We start from the raw sequence: 23,756 nt of genomic DNA on the forward strand, positions 1-23,756 counted from the left end.
TTTCAAACTTGATACTGGCAATTTGTTGGGAAAGAGCAATAGAGACGCAACTATTAGTAATATCTTGAGTAGCTATGTCTCTCTCACTCACTCTTTTCCCTCTACCTTCTCTTTTCCAGCCGACATAGCTGCAAGTCATATTGGATTAGAAAATGTTTTATTGCACGTTTGTAACACTCATTCGCTTTACAACACAACAAGAGTCATAAATATGGGAGATAAGTTAGATAGAACTAGTTCTTCTCTACCTGCAAAGTGTGTTACACTCGTTAGCGTGTTTACAGTTGTCTATTCTTGTTGTAACTTCAACCACGGACAAACAGCCCTGTGTTCCAAAGCCCCCTCAGTAAGCCCGGGGAGTTTGTGTTTGGGCGCTTTAGACAGACCTTCTAAACAAGACTATGGCTTTCATAGTGGCAGTAACATTGCCCATAGTATGTTCATAGAGAGAGTATGGCTATTATAAGAGGCTCAAATGCTGTCTGAAATTGTTTTTTATCAAATTATCATTTCCAGGAATAATTAGAGCTTGGTACTGTCCCCCCGTTTCAACTTGAGTTAATTTGCGGCAAATCTTCAGCGAGGCTTAGATGGCAAAGAACAACAATTAGCCCAATATTTGGGTAAACAAATGTCGATTTATCGTTTCACTAAGGAGTGGCTTTACCCCCCTGCCTGACTAGCGCTTGTTCATTGGGGTGAACTTGACACAGCTAAATTACAACCTTGCTCTCCCTCTCCTTGTCGCCCTCTCTCAACTTTTCCTTATTTCTTTTCCTGCTTAATTCTCTCTTGTGAGGTATACACCATAATACTCTAGGAAGACAACCCTAACTTCCCCACCAAACCCTCCCGCTGTCCGAGTCTGTGGTTGATAGCCCCAGAAATTTTGAGTTTTATTCCGGAGCCGTAACCAAATTTCATACAAAGCTGTCGACAAAAACCTATAAATTTGTCATTTTTATAATTTTTACAGACAATCACACTATTGTAAAGCCACGTGTTAAACCTACCTCTGTTGTGTTAAAGCTACACAAAGCAAACCAATATCTATAATCAGTAGTAAATTTATAATTTTGCGCTTGTACTATTCTAAAATGACCATAATATTTGTATGGTGTTTGTCTAAGTGAGCCGAATAAGTAAGCCATTGTAAAATTGTAACCGCCCCTCTTGCGTATTATTTTTTGTTGTTCTTACTCAAACATTAGAGGCCTTTAAATATTAATTCTCAGCATATATAGCGCGTCGTTTTATTACTGCTGGAAAAAACGCTGAGGCCGCCTCGGATTTTCTTTTGTTGAGTACGTACAATTTAGCAGCTTTCTCTTGTTTATTTATGTAACACACAGCTTGTGCAACCTCCTTGTGTGTAGTGGGAACCTCCCCTCTTCCTTTGCTCATTTTCCTCTTACTCCTTCCTTCCTTGTCTCACTAGCCTCCTAAACGACTCTCCAATTTATCTTTATTTTTTCGTAAAACTAGTTATAAAATCCTAGTTATTACAGTTCCAGTATCTTTACAGTTCCATTGTTTACTTGTTTCTTGACATCACTACATTACTGATACTAAATTTGGGAACTCAATTATATTTTGAATATTTATGTTTGTTGAAAACGAAAAAGTTTAATTCATATACGGTGAAGTTAAAATACTACAAGGTGAAATTAATTTGTCGGATTAATTAAAAATAAAAATTGGCGTTGCTTGACATTCCTAAAAAAATACAAAAGTCTGTATATGAAGTCACTTAAATGAGAGCTGCCTAAGAGTTGCCAGCTGTACTTCTTCTTGAGGGCTACGGAAACGAAATCTAGCGAAAGACCTATAGCGCATCTTTTTAATTCTGCTGGAAAAGCCGCCGAGGCTGTTAGAAAAGCATTTAAGATGCGTGTGTTGCATTTTCAATTTCTTTAACACTGAAAAAAGTATGATGCTCTCCGTAATCCGGGTTTGCAATTATTTTAAAAATCGAGACCATTATCTTTTTAGGGTGTCTCATGGTTGTTCACACCGTCTACAAGCCAGTTTTATGAAAGCATGAGGGAGCTGTTTTTATGATGTTTTTGTTTTTGATACAGACGAAAAGCAATAATTGATGCAGCATTTTTATTCTGGATTCTTTTTGCTGCATCATTATATTTTGAAAGTGTTTGTACATAGTCCTAGCCGACGTAAAAATTAGCCGAAAAAGTCAAAAATTGGAAAATTAACAAAATAATTTCTTGAGATAATTGCTGTCAGCAAACATAAGTGGGACGCGCATTTATCTAGCTCGTTTAACACGAAATTGGCGCATTTGGCCATACCTCGTGGGCCATCGCCATGCCTCAGCGGCTTATGGTTCTTGATGTGAATCTATCACAACCGAACAAAATATCACGACCGAGCATGTTGATCTCGCAGTAAAAAGTTTTGTTCGGCTAGTTTTGAGTTTTGGTTTCGGCTAATATTCAGCGCAACATTTATTTAGGTGGTTGAATACGGAAAAGATCCTTCATTGCATCCAGAGCTATGTTGGACACTGGGTATTATGGTAGTAATTTTATGGAAACACCCAAAAAGAATTATTATGAAGCTCATTGATGGTAGTCGAAAGAAACAACATTTAAAAGTTAAGATGGATTGAAAGTAATTTTATGGAAACGCCCAAAAAAAATATTATGAAGCTCATTGATGGTAGTTGAAAGAAAAAACGTGTAAAGTTAATATGGATTGAAAGCACTTTTTATGGAAACACCCAAAAAGAATTTTTATGAAGCTCATTGATGGTAGTTGAAACAAAAAACATTGAAAAGTTAATATGAAATGACAACGTTGCAGCGTTTTTTGTTTAAAAAAATAGGAGTCTCATTCAATTTTCTGTGATGAATAAGAATTCAATTTTTTCTAGTGTGATTATTTGGAGAAATTGCTAAATGGTTGATCATTTTTTTGCTCTTCATAAACGTTCTTAATAAATGCAAGTTATTTCGTTTTCATGCATTTTTTTTTAGTTTTCGGGTACAGTTGTGTTCATAAGGCACGTTCTAAGAATTGTAATTCAGTGATGCGAATGAAATCAGGTTTCTTAAAGTTATTTAGCGTTCCATATTGATTGCGGAATATTGTTTGAATAATTTCAAATTCTAGTTCGTTTTCTCAGACTTCAAGTTTCCAGGATTTATAAGTAACATCTGTCATTTTTTAAAAAAAAATTGAAGACAAAAGCCAATTGCGATCAGCGGAGTCGAAGCGTTATCGAGATTAATATAGGACAAAGACACTGAAGTCAGAAGAGTTAGCCAAAAAATTAGCCGAGAAAGTCAAAAATTAGAAAATTAGCAAATTAATTGCTTGAGATAATTGCTGTCAGGAAACATATGTGGAACGCTGATTTATCTAGCTCGTTTAACACGAAATTGGCGCATTTGGCCATACCTCGTGGGCCATCGTCATGCCTCAGCGGCTTATGGTTCTTGATGTGAATCTATCACAACCGAACAAAATATCACGACCGAGCATGTTGATCTCGCAGTAAAAAGTTTTGTTCGGCTCGTTTTGTTTTCGGCTAATATTAAGGGCAACATTTATTTAGGTGGTTGAATACGGAAAAGATCCTTCATTGCATCCAGAGCTAATTTGGACAGTGGGTTTTATGTTAGTAATTTTATGGAAACAACCAAAAAGAATTATTATGAAGCTCATTGATGGTAGTCGAAAGAAAAAAACATTTAAAAGTTAAGATGGATTGAAAGTATTTTAACGGAAACGCCCAAAAAGAATTATGAAGCTCATTGATGGTAGTTGAAAGAGGAAACATTTAAAGTTAATATGGATTGAAAGTAATTTTTATGGAAACGCCCAAAAAGAATTTTTATGAAGCTGATTGATGGTAGTTGAAACAAAAAACATTGAAAAGTAAAATCATTGAAAAGTTAATATGAAATGACAACGTGGCAGCGTTTTTGTTAAAAAAGTAAGAGTCTCATTCAATTTTCTGATGAATACGAATTCGATTGTTTCTAATGTGATTATTTGGAGAAATTGCTAAATGGTTGATCATTTTTTTTCCTCCATAATCCTTTTTAATAAGTGAAATGCAAGTTATTTCGTTTTCATGCAAGTGTTTTTTTAGTTTTAAGGTACAGTTGTGTTCATAGGGCACATTCTAAGAATTGTAATATAGTGATGCGATTGAAATGAGGTTTCTTAAATTTATTTAGCGTTCCATTTTGATTGCGGAATATTGGTTGATTTGATACTTTTGCTTCAATTAGTTCATATAGGCTTCTATTTCAAATAGTAAAATTGAATAATTTTGAAATCTAGTTCGTTTTCTCAGATTTCAACTTTCCGTGATTTATAAATAACATCAATCATTTTTTTTAAAAAAATTGACACAAAAGCCAATTGCGATCAGCAGAGTCAAAGCGTTATCAGGATTAAAATAGGACAAAGATACTGAAGTCAGAAGAGTTAGCCGAAAAATTAGCCGAGAAAGTCAAAAATTGGAAAATTAGCAAATTAATTGCTTGAGATAATTGCTGTCAGGAAACATAAGTGGGACGCGGATTTATCGAGCTCGTTTAACACGAAATTGGCGCATTTGGCCATACCTCGTGGGCCATCGCCATGCCTCAGCGGCTTATGGTACTTGATCTGAATCTATCACAACCGAACAAAATATCACGACCGAGCATATTGATCTCAGTAAAAACTTTTCGGCGAGTTTTGTTTTCGGCTAATTTTCAGGGCACCATTTATTTAGGTGGGTGAATACGGAGAAGATCCTTCATTGCATCCAAAGCTAATTTGGACACTGGGTGTTATGGAAGTAATTTTATGGAAACACCCAAAGAGAATTTTTATGAAGCTCATTGATGGTAGTTGAAAGAAAAAACATTTAAAAGTTAAGATGGATTGAAAGTAATTTTATTGAAACGCCAAAAAAGAGTCATTATGAAGCTCATTGATGGTAGTTAAAAGAAAAAACATTTAAAAGTTAATATGGAATGACAAAGTGGCAGCGTTTTTTGTTAAAAAAATAAGAGTCACCTATAATTTTCTGATGAATACGAAATCAATTGTTTTTACTCTGATTATTTGGAGAAATGGTAAATGTTTGATCATTTTCTTTTTTTTTGTTCTCCATAAACGTTTTTAATAAATGAAATGCAAGTCATTTTGTATTCATGCATATTTTTTTTAGTTTTAGGGTACAGTTGTGTTCATGGGGCACATTCTAAGAATTGTAATTTAGTGATGCGATTGAAATGAGGTTTCTTAAATTTATTTAGCGTTCCATATTGAGTGCGGAATATTAGTCGATTTAATACTTTTGCTTCAATTAGTTAATATAGGTTTTTATTTCAAATAGTAAAATTGAATAATTTTGAAATCTAGTTCGTTTTCTCAGACTTCAACTTTCCATGATTTATAAATAACGTCGATCATTTTTTTTAATTAAAGACACAAAAGCCGATTGCGATCAGCGGAGTTAAAGCGCTAACAAGAGATAGGACAAAGATACTGAAGTCAGAAGAGTTAGCGATAATCTCTTTTTCAAAATCTGTCGTATTTTAATCTCAATAGCGCTTTGGTTCCGCTGATCTAGTAATCTATTGATAATTTTTATGAAACGGTTTGTTGATCAACTCTAGTTGATTCGAATACAAAGGCTTTGTAATGAATATGTTGGCTTGCACAATTCTGTTCCAGGCTTCATAGAATTTAAAAAGATAAAAAATAAACTGAATTGAATGTGAGCGATTTATTTTCCGAAAAACAAATTGAAAATTATGAGAAAGCTTGTATTCTGTCCTACAACGTTAATGCCATTAAAGAATTAAAAAAGACACACTATTTGTTATTGTCAATGAATGTCGATGTAACGGCTGCTCTCCTTGTGTTTCACAAAGAAAGTTTTACACCGCCCAGTTCGTTCTGAGTGGTTACAAAATCTGCCCGGATACTTCGTTTATGCAGTTCGCTTTTGTAACTGTATATCCGCTCTGCTGTACTTACCGTTGCATTAACTACTCTGTTCGTAATTATTGGCTAATCTTAGTTTTTTCAACTATCAATTTGAACTGGATTGCTACAGATCACACAATACGGGATCTCTTTATGTATACCAGTTCAATCCGATAGAAAAAACAAATCGAAGAAAAAGATATATGTCTAAGACCTGTTTGTGCAAAAATATTTAAATTTAAACCTAAGTTGGCTTTTGCTGTTTGTACTCACAAGTTGAGAATACCAGAAGTTGGGGTTGTAACAGTTGAATTTCAGCTCCAATAATTCGTAGATACAAGACACAGTAACAGAATTTACTGCTCAAGAATAATTTTTTGAATACAAGACACAGTAACAATTTACTGCTCAGGAATATTTCTAGTTCAAGACACAGTAACACGTTATTTACTGCTCAAGACAATTTGTTTTGCAATATTTTTGCTGAGTTATACTTTCAGCCGTTTTCTGCGGCTACTACGTTGAGTTCTGTGTGTTGCTTTTTGTTATTTCCCCCTTTTCTCTTTTTTTTCTCACGTGACAAACTGTAACTAGAACTAGAACTATATTTATTAAATGACTAGGACAAAAGAAAGTGTTTTGTTTCTATTTTCCCGCCTACACAAGCTTAGCGAGCTCAGCTCCAACAGTCGAGGTTGCAGAATTTTGGTTTTAAATATAAAGAGTTTCATGATTAAAGGTTTTTTTAAATAATTTTTTCCATCTGTTCTAAATACTTCGTTCTAGAACTTGCCATTTTTCAGTTTTATTTCTTTTCGTACAAAACTTTTGCATAAAAAACCAGGCCACCACTTTTCGTTCAAATTACCGCTGTAGTTGAGAAAGTTTGAAACTCAAAGGACGCGTGAGACAAAACTCGTAACCATCCGTAATTTTTTTTAAAAAATTTTAACTCACGAACAACAGTTAAAGTTTTTTGGAAGCCAAATATTTGTAATTCTCAACACAGGCACTTTTATGAAAGATTTTACTGGTCAAAACGGAAGAAGCTTAGTAAAATTGTAAAACGAGAAATTCTTTCATAATGCTCTGAGGTACTATTATACACATACATTCATGGTTTTTTAATGAAATTACTTCAGTATCCAATGGTGGACGATTACTGTGATTGAAAAGGGAAGTAGCCACTCTTTGCCTTTAAGTTTTTACGATGATTGATTGCCATTTGATTTTTTGCAGTATCGAAAATGAGAAGTTATTTATTTTTTGCAATTTCAATATTTTTATTTTTCATGAATCTGCTTTCGGTTGTTTTTGTTCTCTTTGGTATTTTAATCTGATTTATGGTTCCGGTAAAGCATGTGAAAAGAATTGCTTGCTCTGATTCTAAAACCGAAAATTACGTGTCGAACGTGTTTTTTTTGTTTTGCTAAATATTTCTTATATACCAACTTGCTTTAAACTCGTAAACGTTTTTTCGTAAACGTTTCTGAAAAGCATTGGAGTGACGTGATAGCTCTCATGGTTTTCGTGCATGGCTAAAGAACTATAAATGTGGTCTAATTTTCTTTAGACAACTCGGAAAACTAGTCAATAGTATTACCTAGGCGCCTACTCACTCCAAGTTAGTGGAGACAAATAAAATATGACCAATTTTATTCAGAGCACAATTCTTTGAGGATGCAATAAACCCTAATAGCCCTGCTTACTGATGGCCACTAAACTGCAATTCAAATTCGGGTAGTTGGGAAATATTGTTTTCCTTCTTTTTCGAATATCAAAGCAAATATACCATATGCGAGCAGTCTACTGGAAAGTTTTTGGGTCGTTTTAGGTATATTGGCTCGCGTGTATGGGTTTGGCGCTATTGTTTTGGTTATTGGTGCCAAGAGCACGTGAGGTTGGTTCAGCTGGTGGTGAAATCATTGACTTAGTTTTAACCTGTTTGTTTGCGGGACTATTGTAAACATAATTAAACATGAAAGCCAACAGGCGGTGCGCTCTCATGCCATTTAGCACGGTTATTGCCACTTAAATTGGATCTAAATTGTCTTCTTTTTTGCTTCTAATTTTCTACCGTCTGTCCTTTGATATCAAATTCAGACCGACTTTCAATGACTCTATTAATTTATTTCGAGTCATTAACACAAGCCATTATTTTCACTTTTTACAGCACGCAATTTGAATGGAGTTTCTAACGTTTTATAATTTAGTGCAAATTGCTTGTTTAATCATGGTTTAACTGTTATGGCGTTTTCTGAGCCGTAGTTAAGAAGGGAAAATTGTCGAAATATTTAGAGTTACTTTTATCTGACAGAAATTTAAATTTGAGATTTCATTTGGAGGTTGACGCGTTTTAACCGTTTTGATCGTTTCACGAGTTTTGTAAATTTAAGGTTATCTTGTTTTTTACTTATCGCGGAGACGATTGAGTTATTAAAGGTCATTTTTAATCTTGGTTCCTAGGTTGATTTGAGGAAATATTTAAGATTTTTGTGCTCTATATATTTAACACGTACACTATTTTATCAAACAGCTACGTACACCTGAAGATTTTTTAAAAAGCAATATAAACATGAAATAAAACAACATTTTGAGTTCAAATTTGGTCTGTATTAACGCGTCATTACATCTCTAGTGTGACGGTCCTTAAAATTTCGAATCAAGTATAAGAAAAAATTTTCGCCACTCAGTGTCGTCGGAACGAAAACCTAACAGAGAAAGACATAAGGCAGCATCATTTGAATGTCATTGCCGAGTGGGATGTATCCTAAATTGGCACCGAAATCTGTTGTTCTACTGAATAGTACAGCATTGTTCAGCTCTGCTACTAGATTGTGAAACATTTATAGCCAGCAGAGGCAATATCTCTGCAGCTGAGAAGTTTATATAAAACTAATTGAACTACCATCACTCGGAGCAGCCAATCTCGTAATATAATTCTCAGCTGTAAATCCAGACTGCCAGTTCTTACACTTAACTGGAAAAAATATTGACTTTTTTGTTTTTCTGCAGAAATTTACCGACACTGCAAACAACGTGTTACTCATGTGGAGCATAACACCGTTCCTCATATACTGATTTACGCATTTATCTGAGCATTTTTGTCGTCTTGATTTAAAAAAGTTATCAAAAAATGTAAATCTAAATCCACTATGAAAGCTCTTTTAACAGATAAATTATTTGTTTCTTTGTTTTTCTACCGAAAGCGCTGATTCAGGGACCTTTCTTTCCGTTTTAACAGTGTTTTTCCTCCATAAAATTCCTTGGAGAAGTGAAACAGAGGTCAAAAAGCTTTCTATTCACGGCACTGACATTTAACTAGATTCATTTAACTGACAACACGACAAGACAACACCAATCTTTAAAATTTTCTCATTTCCAGTTTTCTCACCGCGGAGCTGGACCATTTTTTGGTTATTTGGGAGAAAAATATTTAACAGTCATTTACCAATTTACTTTTATAGTTTTGTCTCTTAAAAAATCTCTTATGTGCTTCAAAGAATTGGGTAATGTTGTAGTTGCTATATTTTCATTGAATCGTGTGTAGCTGAATGCTAGTGGAAAATAAATTGTTGGGTAAAATAGGATTTTCGTGCTGTGATTGTACAATTTTTGATGGGTGGAATCAGGTGGAATTTCTCGGCCCTCGAAGTGTTGTTTTTAGTTAGTTTTGGGCAAACAGTTGTGTTTGATTTAATCTTGTCTTTAGTTGCACAGAGTTTTTGGTGGATTTTCAGGAACTCTTTTCCTTGGTATTAGTTGTGACTCGGGAATGGGTTTACACGAAGCAATTATATGAGTAAAAGTTGTGTTGAATGTGTCCAATGTTGATTGCATGAGAGCATCAATTTTTTATTTGGTGCGCTTTGTCCCTAAGTTTTTCTTTTTTCTGTTTAATTTCTCTCAAAGAAAATTTGAAGCAGTTATTGTAAACTTTTGTCCTTTTTATGCAAAATTTTTGCTTGACCGTTCTTGCACTGTTATTCTAGAACTTTATACGATTTCAATTGACCTTTTAATGCTTGATATCGATTACTTTTATTGCGAAATAAAATGTGTTGATAAAATAAAAGCCATTGTGAGCGATTGAGTATCAGAGCCGTTATAGCTTAGTGGTTAGGATTTCAGACTTGAAGGTCGTAGGTTCGAACCCCTATGAGGTTGGAGTTTTTTGCACCCATAAAAACATTTATTTGCTACAGCCCTAAATTAAATTGAACCCGCCTGTCGCTCGAGAGCAATTCATCCGATGTTAGTTGTTTGTTTTATGTTTGGAGGTTGAGTTTTTTTTTTGTTTTGAGGTTTACTTAATTCTTCTTCTAATTTCATATTCTCTGGTGTTAATTTTGGTCGCTACCTATATATTTTTTTGCTAACCGAGCATGTTAGAAATGAAATTCCGAATTTTCCCTTGCTATTTATATTTGCTGTTTGGGCTGCCTGCATTTTGTTCCGCAATCATATTCTCGGCTCAAAATTTGCAAGAATAAAAATGCCCCGAAAAAAGCATGGTGTACTGTTTTATTTTTCTAGAGATTACAACATCTTTCATCTTCGTATTAGTCATGGGACGTGGGATTTTCTTGGGCGCTAAAATTGGACATCAACCACATAATCGAAATTCAAAGAAAATTAAAATAATAAGATTTACCAAAAATAGGTGAACATATGCAAATAGAGATTAGGTGAGGCCTTTATATCTTCAAATGCTTCCCGCTTCTCTGTAGACTCTGTTCTCGTTAAGTGCCTAAGTCCTTTTTAGCAGACTTCACTGGGACTAAGAAGGGAGGACGGAAGATAGAAAACAGGAAGAGGGGGGGGGGGGTTGGTAGGTTGAGGGGGTAAAAAAAGGGGGTAAAGGGGTCTGTGGCGGCACTAGTTTGCATTTGACAAATAACACCAAATGCTTTGAAGTGGAAACTGAAAATCAAAGGGGAGCTACAAGAGGAAAAGGAAGGCGAAATAAGGAAAAGAATGGGAGAATTGAGTAAAAACACATACAATAGAATTAACTATGTCTATTGCTTCTATAGCTCTTACTACACAGTAAACAAAGCCCAATAATAGGTGTAAAGTAACTATACCCGCTCCCCTTTTTGAAACACTTAAAAGCCGGGCAATTTATGGAGCAAATTTAATTTCTTGGGGCTAAATAGGGCGTTTAGCGTTTAATTTACCGATTAACATCATTAGAATGTTCGCTCTTTTATCGCCATTATTTATGTACTAAATAGGTGGCAAGTAGGATTTGTGTGGGACTTTACAAACAATTTGATCAACTGACTACCAGTTTATAATAAAAATAGCCCATTTAGTAAGTGCAACATGGGTAGAGTGTGATAAAGAGAGAAAAAGGGAGAGAATAAAAGTAGACTGCTGCTGTTCCATAAGCCGGGAGCCATCTTGAGGGAATTTAGGGAAAAGGGATGAAAAGATTCCCCCCACTCTATCTTAATCTTGTTATTTTTGTCCACCGCCAGCAATATTCTGGCCAGTTGTAGCTTAAGGGGTATTACTTGTATTGCAGACCTACACACGGACTAATTGACGCGTCGTTTTACATATGAATATTGTTTTCACTATTGTTTTTGTTTTCTTTTGTTTACAAATATGAACAATGTAAACACCCACTTGATGACCGGTGATTTTCTGAATTTGAAATATTCGAAAATTTTGTCCTCGTAATTTGTTAGTCATATATAGCCTGGAATAATTTCAAAACCCAAGTTACTAAATTTTGGTTACATCAGTTCGATTGGGTTGGTTTTCGCTATTTTAAAATAAAAATGATTGATTCGTTATTTGACAGCAAAATTGGGCCAACTTTGAGCCTAATTTATAGCGTCGAACATCGTTATTCCAATTTGCAAAATTTATGATCAGACTGTTTATTCTAGCGAATTAATTGACGACCATTCGTGGCTGTTCATTTTGTAGGTTAAGTCAAACCTAGCTTAACTGACCGTGTTCAAGTTGATAATGTTGCCAGGTGTTTTTTGTGGTTATTGTGAACATATGCCTTTATTTACACAGTTTTTCACCGGCTGAAAATCCTAAAATTGAAAGATATTATTCCAAGTGAGCAACTCTCTCGCTAGTTAAGTGAGAGCTTGTAATAGTTATTACAAAACAGTTAATCATTTAAACGGCTTTTACCAGTCAGTCAGCCCCGTTTTTATAATTCACTTATAACGCCTCATTGCAGATTCAAGACCCGGTAATTTAAAGGCAGGTCTTTATCTTAGCCCAGTTTCAGGGTTTGGCTTTGAAAGTTGGATTTAGTTATGAATCATTGCAGTTTTTATATACAGGCTTAAACAGTTATCACTCTTAGAGCATTTAAACAAGAACACAGTTTTTTTTCAGAAAAAAACGGAGGCTTCTTGCCGACTTTATTAAACCAGGTTCCAATTTTGCATATATATTGCAAAATTGCGGAATCGTCATCGGCTAGACAGTTTTTCGTCTAAATGAGCATAAAACCGACCACTTTAGGTCAACAAGTTTAAGATGATCAAATTATGTCTGATGTTACCTTTTTTCACAACTGTCTAGGCTGAATACGATAAAAATGAGCAGAAACAGTTATGCCATGATACGACTTGCAGTGTCCCTAATCTATCTAAGTTAATAAGTTATGAAGGGTTTGGGCATGCGTGATTTATGACAAAGCTGAACAAACACTGATATATTATAGAGTTTCATGTATTCAATCAAGTCTATGAATTAATTTCACCAGCTTATGCGTCCATTGCAGGTTTCAGACAAGTTTGTCAACAACTTAAACGTCCAATTTTGAAGCCTGAATTATTGTCACAATTGCAAAATTATTTCTTGAGTTAAACACTGTATCTGCAGACCTCAAATTTATTTACCACCCAAGACATTTTACCTTTTGTAAAAACTATTCAAAAGATATTATATATTGCAATAATAGCATTGAAATAATTCTTGAGTTATTATTTCGATATTACTGCAAGTTTCTGTATGCTTAAACCGTTATCTTAACTTAAGCAAGCAATATAATTGCCAATTTTTGCAAATTATACTTTTTGATTACTCCGTAAGTCACGTTCAATACCAAGCCCATCATAATGCTGTTGAAATGGGCGTATTACTCTTTACTAGTTATATCTATTAGTTATAACTTCATCCCTGTCCCGTTATTGGGTGTAGTTACAGCAGCTGATGACGCGAATGAACCCATAGACTTCGACTGGAATGCTGTGGGTTCGGATGCATGTTCTTGTTACTGGAAATCTTCAGAGAAAAAGTCTAAAAAGCACTTGTGCAAATGCACTCTCGAAGAACCTTCAGTTAGTATTTCAGCTGCGACAATTTCTGAGATTTTAAAAGTTAGACTTTGAGAATTGCAACAATTTATTTTCTAGGACAGTGAAACAGTTAATGATTTTTTCCAGAGAACGATGCCGTTAGGGCACCCTAAATGTGCTTATCGGCTCGGGTATTTATTTACACCTTTACAATTACCCCTACATTTAAAGTTGAACTTTTGAGATATTTTAATCTCCCGAAAAACTCAATGATACGATTTTGCTGTCCTATGAGTTGTAGGTGGACGTTTCATGTAAAATAAATGTGATGTGATTGTATTACAGTTACTTTATTTTCACCCGAAATGATGGAATGCAGAAGAAACGGTTTAATGCGGAGATATCGGGTTTGTTTCCTGGTTTCAAATAGGGAAATTGCATGTTTGGCCGACCGACTTGTGGGGGGGGGGCTATATACTCAATGGGTTTTTTGTTCAGTCAATTTTGGCCGATCGATATATTCATCGTACAGAAATGTGAGTGGTATCATTAAAAAGCTTGTCCAGCGAATTCGAAATAAAAGATTTTTTTAGTTTCGCTTTTTTCGAGGAGTTATCGAGGTTTTAAGTTTTGTGTGAACACGTGATATTTGGCGTGATTTTGTTCACTTTTAGCGTAATTTTTGTTCAAATTAAGATATTTTCTAGAAAAATTTTAATTCAAAATTACTTTTTACGCTGAAAAATCAAACGATTTTGCGTTTCTAATAGACGAAAGGCGATAAAAAGACTAGTTTTGGTCTCATAGTGGATTTTGCTATAAAAAAATTTCGAATCTATTTGAGAGCTGATCTTTTCATTTTTTTTGTGTTTTTTTCAAGTTCTAGAGACTATTCAATTTTCATATCAAGGATCCGTTAATGACAAATCTTATATACAGTCAAATGATGGCCAATGAACAAATAATTCGTTTTGAAGGAATTGCTCACGTTTTTATGGCTCGGACTCTTGAGTTATCGTAATTTTTAATGAAAATTTGATTTTCATGAGATTTTAATGATTTTTTGTAGTCCTGTCATAGTCTCGTTGACTAAAACTGCCATAGGTTTCCCGATGAGCAGCAATTAAACCTATCTAGTGCTTTGAGTGGACAGCTAATGGCTGCCAAGACTTCAAAAACAATTTTTCGAATTTTTAGTTTTAACATCTTATGTCTGTGTACTTGTAAGTCCGTCTCACTAATGACAAGAACCCTTTTCTTTTCTACTGCAACCAAAATTAATTTGACTAGCGGTTTTATTTTCTAAATATTGGTTTTATGACTTCGATGCCACGAGTTTTCATAAATTTATTAATTTTATAATTCATTGGCTTAGGGAAGACGTTCAATTGATCATAGAAAAAAAATTCAGTAGAAAGTTTAGGCTTCGATGTTTTATTCTCGCACTTTTTTTAATGAGTTTTTTGTTTTTGCCGGTATTTGTTATCGTTTTCATAGTCATAAGACTTATTGTGAAAACTTACAGATGTCTTACAAATGACAGATATCATTGTCGTACCATCGAGGCAAAACTTAGCGTAATTATTGAATTCCGTTCAAAGCTATTGAGTTTAGTAGCTTTGATACTACGGGTTTTCTCGAAAATTTTGTGTGTTTTAATTTTTTTAATGTTTGCTGGTTTGTTGAAGTCATTTTGTTACAAAAAAAATCCCACTGCTGTTGAAAAAATGCATTGAAATTTAAAAAGTTTTTACTGAGTAATTCATTTTAATGGCTGCGATACTTTACTTTCAATTTTTTAAATTTGCTGTGTTTGCTTGTTTTTTTTCTTTGTAGTCGGAAAATGTTTTCTAAATGCTGAGAAGTCTCATCAGTGTCTCATTGAATATTGAATTTAGCTATTCAATGCAGTCAGTTTATAGCTAATAGAATTTAAAAGTTATGATAATTGTTCTCTATTTTTTTAAAAAAAAATTCAATTTTTTGTTTTTCTTTTTTTCAACTTGTAACTAATTCCCATCATTGAGCGCTCCCTTCCGCTTCCTTGTAATTCAAAAATTAACGCATTTATTGTCATTATGTCTTAACTGATGTTTTGTTTGTTGAACAGTAAGTGGTCAATATTGCGAGTGGTCAATATTTGTATTTCTTTCTCTCTTCTTTTAGCACATTAGCGTAATAAAATCCCAAGTGAACATGTTTAACCTTTCAGTGTCATTTTTACTGAGTACAAATAACAGTTGAAATAAAAAACAAATAGTTATTAGCTTATGATTTTAATTACCTCAATAAATTGTTTTCGCAAATGGTTTGCGTTTTTTGAGTTAGTCTGCACTTTCAATCCGTTTCTATGGCTTAGTTCAACTGAAGACAGGTCCTGTTAGTTTTCTAATATCTTTTTTGTAAATTTTTAAAGAATTTTTCTGTTAAAAAGCTACTGTAGATGAGCTCGGGTCGGGTCGGCCTTGTTGGCATTGACAACTGAATGAGCATTTAAACGACTACAGACTAATATGATATCGTGTCGTACATTTGAGAGTAGTCATTGTAAGAAAATATTGATTTGAATTTTAATGGAATAAATACCTTGAGTATTTATGAGTGACCAAAAATTCAGACAACAGAAAGAAATGGGCGAGATGAATTGAAAGCGTTTGTTTACAGCAGAATCTGTTCATCATCTTTCAGGTTTATTCAGTTGGACCGCTATCAAAATTACTGACATTGAATCGTGAATCAATTGAAGTTTTTACTCAAATTTTTTTCTGATGTTAACTTAGCAGACTTAATAGAGACAGCTTTGGATTTCAGCAAAACATTTCCGCGTTGATATGATTAACCATGAGATGTATGTTTTCAATTGCTCTCGAACGAAGCCAGAGGCGAGAAACGTATGTGTCTTTTTTTCTAATCTAAAATTTTCTGCTGAACCGTTATTGCGCTAATCTTCGTTCTCAAGTAATTTTTTCGCGCTTTTCGTAATTTTTGCGTTATCTCAATTGTTCTCATTCCGAAATATAGTTTTGCTGAAATAAAAGCGGTTGTGAGTTAGGAAGTAGCAAATACAGTGTAGCTACGTGGTTAAGGTTTTAGACGAGCATAAGGGAGGGCGCCCCGCCTGTCGTTTGAGAACATTTCATCCGATCTTTATTTATTCCCACAGTTGTTTTATTTTTCCTACAGTGCTTGGAAAACTTGTTTTTTTTTCACTATGCACGATAAATTGTCCATGATTATGCAAATATTAATACTACTTTCTCTAAATTATGTCACCAAAACAGAAACCTTGAAACAGAAAAATAATAAGGAAAGTAATAGAAGGATTATCAGGAAGTGAATCACGAGATTTGCCAAATTAGCCCAGGATCATAAACAGTGATTCTTTAGCCATATCAGATGAAAATTTACAACTGTTTGTAGTGTTTTCAATAAAAATATTTTTAAAACTGAAGACAATTTTTAGGACAAATTATCGATTATTATTCTAATTTTTAATGAGTTAAACGGATGCAGCTTGTCTTGCGTATATATAAAATGGTATTTATGAAAGGGGAATATGACTCCCTGTTGTTTTCCCAAAAATTCATGTAACATATTAGAAGGCTGAGAGAGGATTACCAATTTCAAATTGTGTGCTAGAGCACTTTGAAGCTCTACTTGTTCTACTTAAATTTATTGAGAGATTGAGGGGTAAAAAAACGAGAGAACACGTTAGATGTCAAGAATTCAAAGTTGAAGACCAGTTGGTGTAATGGGTAGCACTTTAGGTTTCCAAGTAAGAGATGATCGGCTCATTTGAGAGTAGACACTAAGAAAATTTAAACCTTTAATGAGCAAAAACTTTTGATTCCGAATCAAGGTTTGATAACAAAGATTTGTATTAATTCGATGTTTTTCAAGAGATGATGATGGTTCGCAACTACTGATAGTCCATTTTTACAGTAGTTGCGCATGTTCAGACTACCTAACATTACAGCATCAGATGCCGCGAACAAAATTATTTTATAACGCAATTATCGATTTTCATGTTTCCTTATCAACCCGGATATTGAGGTTCCAATATTTAACAAAACTTGGTTGCACTCCATCTTTGTGTACAAGAATTTTTTTTGATTGCAGAATCATTATTGGGAGATTAAGACCTTAAGGTCACGGCGGGTAATATTTAGTCAGACCCAAACGCCAGGAGCTTCACTTATCGTGTGCTGTTTAAGGTCGCTTAGAATTAAATTGTTGTTTGACATCCAGTTATTGGTTTTGGCGACTTTCTGTTCCGCATTTATGATGTTTGAATAATATTTTGTGTTTTAGGCGATGGCGGAAGACTCGGTCAAGTCAACATGCAAAAGCCAGGTGAAATTCTCCACTATATGGTTTGGCTCTCTTATGCAAGTTACAAAGATAATACAGGTTTATATCATAGCAAAAGAAACAATCTCTAGTGGCAGACGTCATCGTTTAAAACGTCATCGTAGCTTCTTCTTTTGTTTTAATGACTGGGTTCGAGAAATATTCCGTCCAGCAGGCTTTGATGCCTGGAACACGCACGTGCAAGTCTGATAATGCACAGCCAGCTTCTAGAATTCCACGTGTTTCAAGCGACCCAGTTTCAAGTTCGTGTTTCAAGCAACGTTACGTAACTCTAGTTACGTAAAGCCGCTGCGGAGTTCCGGCTTTCATCTGGAACCGCTGCGCGGCTCTCTATTAATACCGGATTTTCGCAGTAACTTTATCAGTCACGAAACCTATATACATTGTTTCCGAATTCATGAAGCCATAGCAATTCTACCTTAAATTTTTTATAGTTTCTTAAGAATGTTTGCATTATTTTTCTTCGAATATCGATAAAATTCTCTCGCGTTTACATTTTTTTCCTTAAGTTGAAACTCGAAAAAAAGCGAAATAGTATATTAGTTGCTCATCAATTGTAATAGAAAAAAGCAGTTCTGATGATCAAGTAAACAAAATTTGACCTTCATAATTGTTCCAACTCCACCCTGTCATTTGTTGAATTTCAATTTAACTGATGCTTTGCAGCCCTGGACGTTGTAAATATGGCGCCGCCCTAACGACAGTTGGCTTTTGAACTTTTACTCCTCTGCAGTAAATAAATTAAGCTGCATTGACAGCCATAACCGTCAAAATGCCATAAGAGTGAATAATAGACTAGACTTTGTGTCTGTTTAGGATGGCATTGCTTATTGTCTGGACAGTTTGAAGACAGCCCACAAGTCTTGTACAAAGAATAAGTACCCACACGACAGGGCGGAGTGCAAAGATGCATGTCAGGATTTTCTAGAGTAAGTAAATACTTGTCAATTTTGATACAGAAGCTCAAAAGAAATGTATAATAACATGAATGATATTAAATTCAGCCAAAGTTGCTTCGCGTTTGGTTTTGCCTTGCGTTGTAAGTCATCGATACGGAAAACTAAACATTTCCGATCTAAGCAAAGAGCGTCCTACAAAAAGTTCTCAGTAGACTTCTAAATTTGATGAGAGTCGAAAAATGATCCCAGATTGAATATTGATAGCGAATAAAACGAACTTGTTAAAATATAACAACAACAACAATCAGTTATTTTACTTGTGGTATCATTAAATCATCTCAGAGAGAATCGTTTACACATTATTGCTCTCCAACTCTTTTAGCTTAGAACATCACCTAAATACTTAAAATTACTGGCCAGTTGGAAGTAATTTTTTTAAACATAATAGCAGTATAGCACTTTTTTGTAGGAAATGAACTAAAATTGGCAACTAAACGTCTCAATCCAAATAATAGACTTTATGGTACCAAAGATGTACTCATGAGGGCAAAGTTTTAATTTTTTTGTTTTGTATCAAATGGCAGAAAAGCGTCAATAAGTGTGTCTAATGTTGTGTACAAGATCCTCGTAGGCACGGGTTTCCAAATTTGAAATGAAAAAATACCTGAAAATTAAGTCTTTTAATGGTAATAGGCGTCAAAACGAGCCCTGCTTTTCTCTGAGTCCATTTGGGTCCAGTTGAACAACTTTGGAAAACTTGAATCCTATTATAGGCTTTAAAAATAGTGTTAAATATTTTTTACCAGCAGAATTTTTTACCGGCAGAAAATATCAAAAATCTGAAATTAACAGCAGAATTTTTTAACAGCAGAATTTTTTACCGGCAGAAAATATCAAAAGCCTGAAATTTGTAGACTTCTATTTAAAGCGAGCGAGTAGGTGTAACTTCTGTTATCGAAACAAGTGCTACAATGGAAGCGGGAGCAAAAAAAAATAGGAATCTGTTTTTTAATGCAAAATCTGATATCTAAAAATGATTTTTTTCTTAGTATTCGCTGAATCTTTTACCCTCTCTTCCTACAAGGTGTTAATTATCAAGAGTATATCTGCCTCGTGTTTTACACAATCGAAATTCCTATCAATTGATCAAACTTGGTTATGCAATTTTTTTGCAACACAAAATTTATAGCTCAAAATTTGAAGCTGTGGATTGACTAAAACCTAATTTTTCTCCAAGAAAATAGAATCACAATGTATCTTGACGCAGCGTTGATTCTTAGAATGGATGTATGTTTTGCTCAAACAACTGTCAAAGTTGCTTTAACTGCTTTGTGTTGTTCTTTTCTGTTGATTTTTTTAGCTCAATTTTTTTGCTGATAATCAATTGTAGTGGTGTTTAGTTTCAATAACTCCTTTTACTATTGTTAATTAATTATAAAAATTCTGCCATTCGAGAACTTATCTTTCATGTCTTGTTTCTCATTATCGTTTCAGCAGTTTTTTAATCAAACTTTTTGCCTCAGCTATTATTCCTCAGAAAAATTAAACACTGTTTTTACCTGCAGCATGTTTTCACGCGAGATATTTAGATAGTTATATAATTCAACTTGAGGCACTTTAAAAAAAATGTTCTGATAACTCGTATTATTGAAATACAATCGCCGCCGTCGAGACATTGGCAAAATCTTCTATTATGAAACAGAGCGATAAAAAAATATGTACTGCTCTGATTTTAATTCTTCCATGGTCTCAATTATAAGAGAAGTTACAACCAATCTTGGGCGATTTGTTCGTTTCTTTTTCTCCTTCGCATCTGTAAATGTAACAATTTGTCTGAATTACGCTGCTGTGAACTGAAAAGCGCTTAATTTTCGTTTTTAAACCTTCTCTGTTTATCTACATTTTTTTGTTCCGTTTCATTGCTGAATGTTAAAAATATTCGTTCGTTCCCATGCGTGATTTTGAGTGACGGTTTCACGCTTGACTTCTTGTTTTAAGCGTGATTTGAAGTTTAGCCGCTAACTTATTTTGCTGCACTTCACTACTGAAAGTATGGATCTTTTCCGTTTGTGACCCCAGTACGTTATGCACTCCCAGTTACAGAGCACGTGTCATTACATAGTAAGTCAGTATGTAAAATATGGCACGTGCGTCTGGGCGTTGCACATAATATGCACCCATTAAGCTGGTGGGGGGGGGGGTACAAACGAAATCAGACAGTAGTATATTCACCAGTTCTCTGAAATTAGTTTCATTTTTCCGCCTTAATATTTATAGTGGTCTAAAGAGAGCTGTAATGTAATTTTAAGAGGCTCCCCGCGATGAAGCAGACGACAATTATAGCGAGCACTCGTTGTTATTTGAGTGCAATTTGTCCGCCTTTAATTGGTTTATAAAGTTGTTTAGTGGGAATAGAAAAATAAAAGCGGCTTTTGTAACATGAATTGTGAGAAAGTGAAAAAAAAAACGAATATTCCTCTTTTTTATGAAGCAAAAGTTCTGCGTTGTTGACACCAATTATTTAGGCTCAAAGCTTTTCTTATAAAATCACTCCTAATTCTTTAAACTATCGGACCACCATAGACAGCAAAAAGACAAGCTGATGTCGATTCCAAAAATCAACTTTTAATATATTTTGCGCAGAATTTGCTGACAATTTCGGAGAACCTAAAGTCTAAACCATTAACTTTATAATTGTGAAACCAATTGTTAGTTCCGTTATTCGCAATGAACCAGTATTACGCCATTTCTGAGCTGGTTCTGAGCTGTCCCATTTGTTATTACGCCACATGTGATGCTATTCATGGTGTTTTAGTGGTCTGGTGGATCGGACGTACGAGCAACTGAACAAGACACTAAAGAGGATCCGGAGGTGTCTGGGCCCGACTGGAAACGAGTTGTCAGAGTTACTAGAAGACCTCCAGTACCATAAGGGCACACACTGTAAGTTTAACACCAGTACATTCTGGAGTATGTAGTAGCATTGAAGTAGGTAACTTAGTTTTCATAGTCGTGTCCATCACAAATGAAATCAGTTCTGAAACTTCGGCGTCGTACCACTATTGCAGCTAAATTTGCCTAAGATGGTCAAGCTGAGGTTCAATATTATATTTAAAAAATGCTATTGTGAAACGTAATTTGTGATTTTGTTCAGATGCGTTTGGTGTAAACGTATCAATTGTTCAATGTAGTCTTATCCATATATTTTACTGGGAAAAGGAGTTCTTTTGTAAAACGGATTTGGCGATTTTGTTAAGACGAGAGTCTTAGGGGAAAAGTATCAGTTGTTCAATATGGTCATATTGTATATTGTATATTTTACTGGTGCAACTGAAATGACTTTTTGTCGAAAACGAACAGAAGTGACTTTTTCGACGATCATCCAAAACAGTTGCAATCAAAGGAAACAATTATATAAATATATATATATATATATATATATATATATATATATATATATATATAAATGTATATAAATATATATATATATATATATATATATTATATATATATATATATATATATATATATATATATAATCTAATATAATAACTAATATATAATCTAAATCAAAATATCGAACACTACAACTATTTTTAATAACACATTCGAAAGATAACCCCACACCATCGAAAATAATTGTTCTTAACAACTGGGAAAGGAAAAAGTTTTTAAAGTGACGAAAAATTGTTCACTTTGTTCAGACGAGTCGTGTTGTGACGAAATCGAGAGTCGTGACTACCAATCATGGACATGCAGCAGAGAACAGTGCAGAAGACACTTGCAGACTCTGGATGTGAGGATATCGTATGAGAACCTGAGAGAGAAGTGTGTGGATCCCTCTAGGACTGCAACCTCATTCAGTCTATCAGATGCAGAGGAGGCAGTACTACATTTGAAAAAGTGTCTCAAAGTTTCAGGTACGATTTCATTTCAGTTGATGACGTCACTTGCAATCAAAGGAATCTCGCTTTTATCGATTGATAAAAGAAGTATGTTTAAAGCGATAATTAAATTTGTATAGAATTTGTTGTTAAACTGATAACAACATTGTATATTGAAAAGTTCTTTAATAGGTTCTGATAGACTTTGGTTTGAAAATAAAAGCACATTTCTAGCCAAAAACTTTTTTCCTGCCAAAAGCATTTTTCTTGCTTAAAATACTACCAAACTTTTTTAACCCTGTTTTTACCCTTTCACCTTTTTACCCTTTTATACCCTTATTATTTTTCTACCCTTTTTGATCCCATTTTTCCCTTTGGTGCCCTTTGTCCGTTTTCGTTCTTAACTCCTAATTTGTGGTTGTTGTGTTTCAGAGCTGAATAAGTTCCCGCGAGACAGCAAAGTGCCAAGAGACGACAGTCTGAATCTGACTTGGACTCTGTCTACTGTCAATGGTCAGGGCATGTACTGCTGCAACATGATATCACCCACCGACTCATGTCACAGACACTGCACTAATGTTAGTACTACCATCAAACTGTTCTCAAAATTTAAAGAGCATCGTTTTCATTTCTGGAAACATCAATTTCATCTCTGGAAACATCAATGTAAAATTTTTAATGTCGCAAAGTTGCCCCCCCCCCCCCGTCGTCAAATTTTCCTCAGGTGAGAAGATTTTTTAGAGTACAATTTTAGAGTGAAATTTAGAGTGCAAATGGTTTTGTAACGTTCAAAAAGTTTTAATCAAATTTTAATCAGATAAATATGAATTTTTCTCAAGAGCTAAATTTTGAAGGCGCAGCAAAAAATTGTTACCGAAATTATACAAATTTCTATTATAGGGATTGTACAATTTAAAGTTAAAACAATATTTACAATACAAATTTTGAGTGCAAAAGTTTGGAGGTGGAAAAATTGTTTCCACAGTTCAAATTTTTAATGTAATCGAAAATAAAGAACTCTTCTAGCATTTACGCATTTTTTTAAATTGGTTCCTGATTAATAAAAATTTTCGAGGCTCAGCAACAAAATGGTATATGTGATCGGTCTTGCATTTCTCTTGCCGGATTATATATAAACTGGTGAGAATCATAGGTATATTTTAGTCTTGCTTGGGATGTTTGAAGAAGGCTAAAAGTAGTCTAAATTTCGCTGGTTCAAAACAGCACGCGAAAGCAATACAACAAACAGGCAAAAATATTGTTTTTATTCTGAAGTCGTTTTTGAATCTGTTCACGCTGTGAGAGCACGACATACTGTTCAAATTTAAGGCATTTTTGGATGGAAGTAAAATGAAAACAGTAACACTTGT

The 23,756-nt window shown here is 34.3% G+C and overlaps 1 protein-coding gene across 9 annotated transcripts in view; it reads left to right on the plus strand.

Annotated features, from left to right (window-relative positions):
- Window positions 1-23,756, plus strand: part of LOC142351519 (reversion-inducing cysteine-rich protein with Kazal motifs-like) — a 106,824-nt gene that overhangs the window by 61,525 nt on the left and 21,543 nt on the right. For 6 of the 9 annotated variants that reach the window (XM_075403581.1, XM_075403587.1, XM_075403585.1 and 3 more), the window contains exons 5-9: window positions 17,544-17,585; window positions 18,420-18,532; window positions 21,318-21,445; window positions 22,207-22,422; window positions 22,819-22,964. In XM_075403581.1, coding sequence (XP_075259696.1) covers window positions 17,544-17,585; window positions 18,420-18,532; window positions 21,318-21,445; window positions 22,207-22,422; window positions 22,819-22,964 — 645 coding nt within the window. Of the gene's footprint in view, window positions 1-380; window positions 1,662-12,697; window positions 13,275-17,543; window positions 17,586-18,419; window positions 18,533-21,317; window positions 21,446-22,206; window positions 22,423-22,818; window positions 22,965-23,756 lie in introns of those variants that run through there. The other 3 variants (XM_075403589.1, XM_075403588.1, XM_075403590.1) reach the window with 3 other exon arrangements.

Source organism: Convolutriloba macropyga, chromosome 13 (genome assembly GCF_964194025.1).
Source record: "Convolutriloba macropyga chromosome 13, txConMacr16.3, whole genome shotgun sequence".
Classification (NCBI taxonomy): Eukaryota; Metazoa; Xenacoelomorpha; order Acoela; family Convolutidae; genus Convolutriloba; species Convolutriloba macropyga.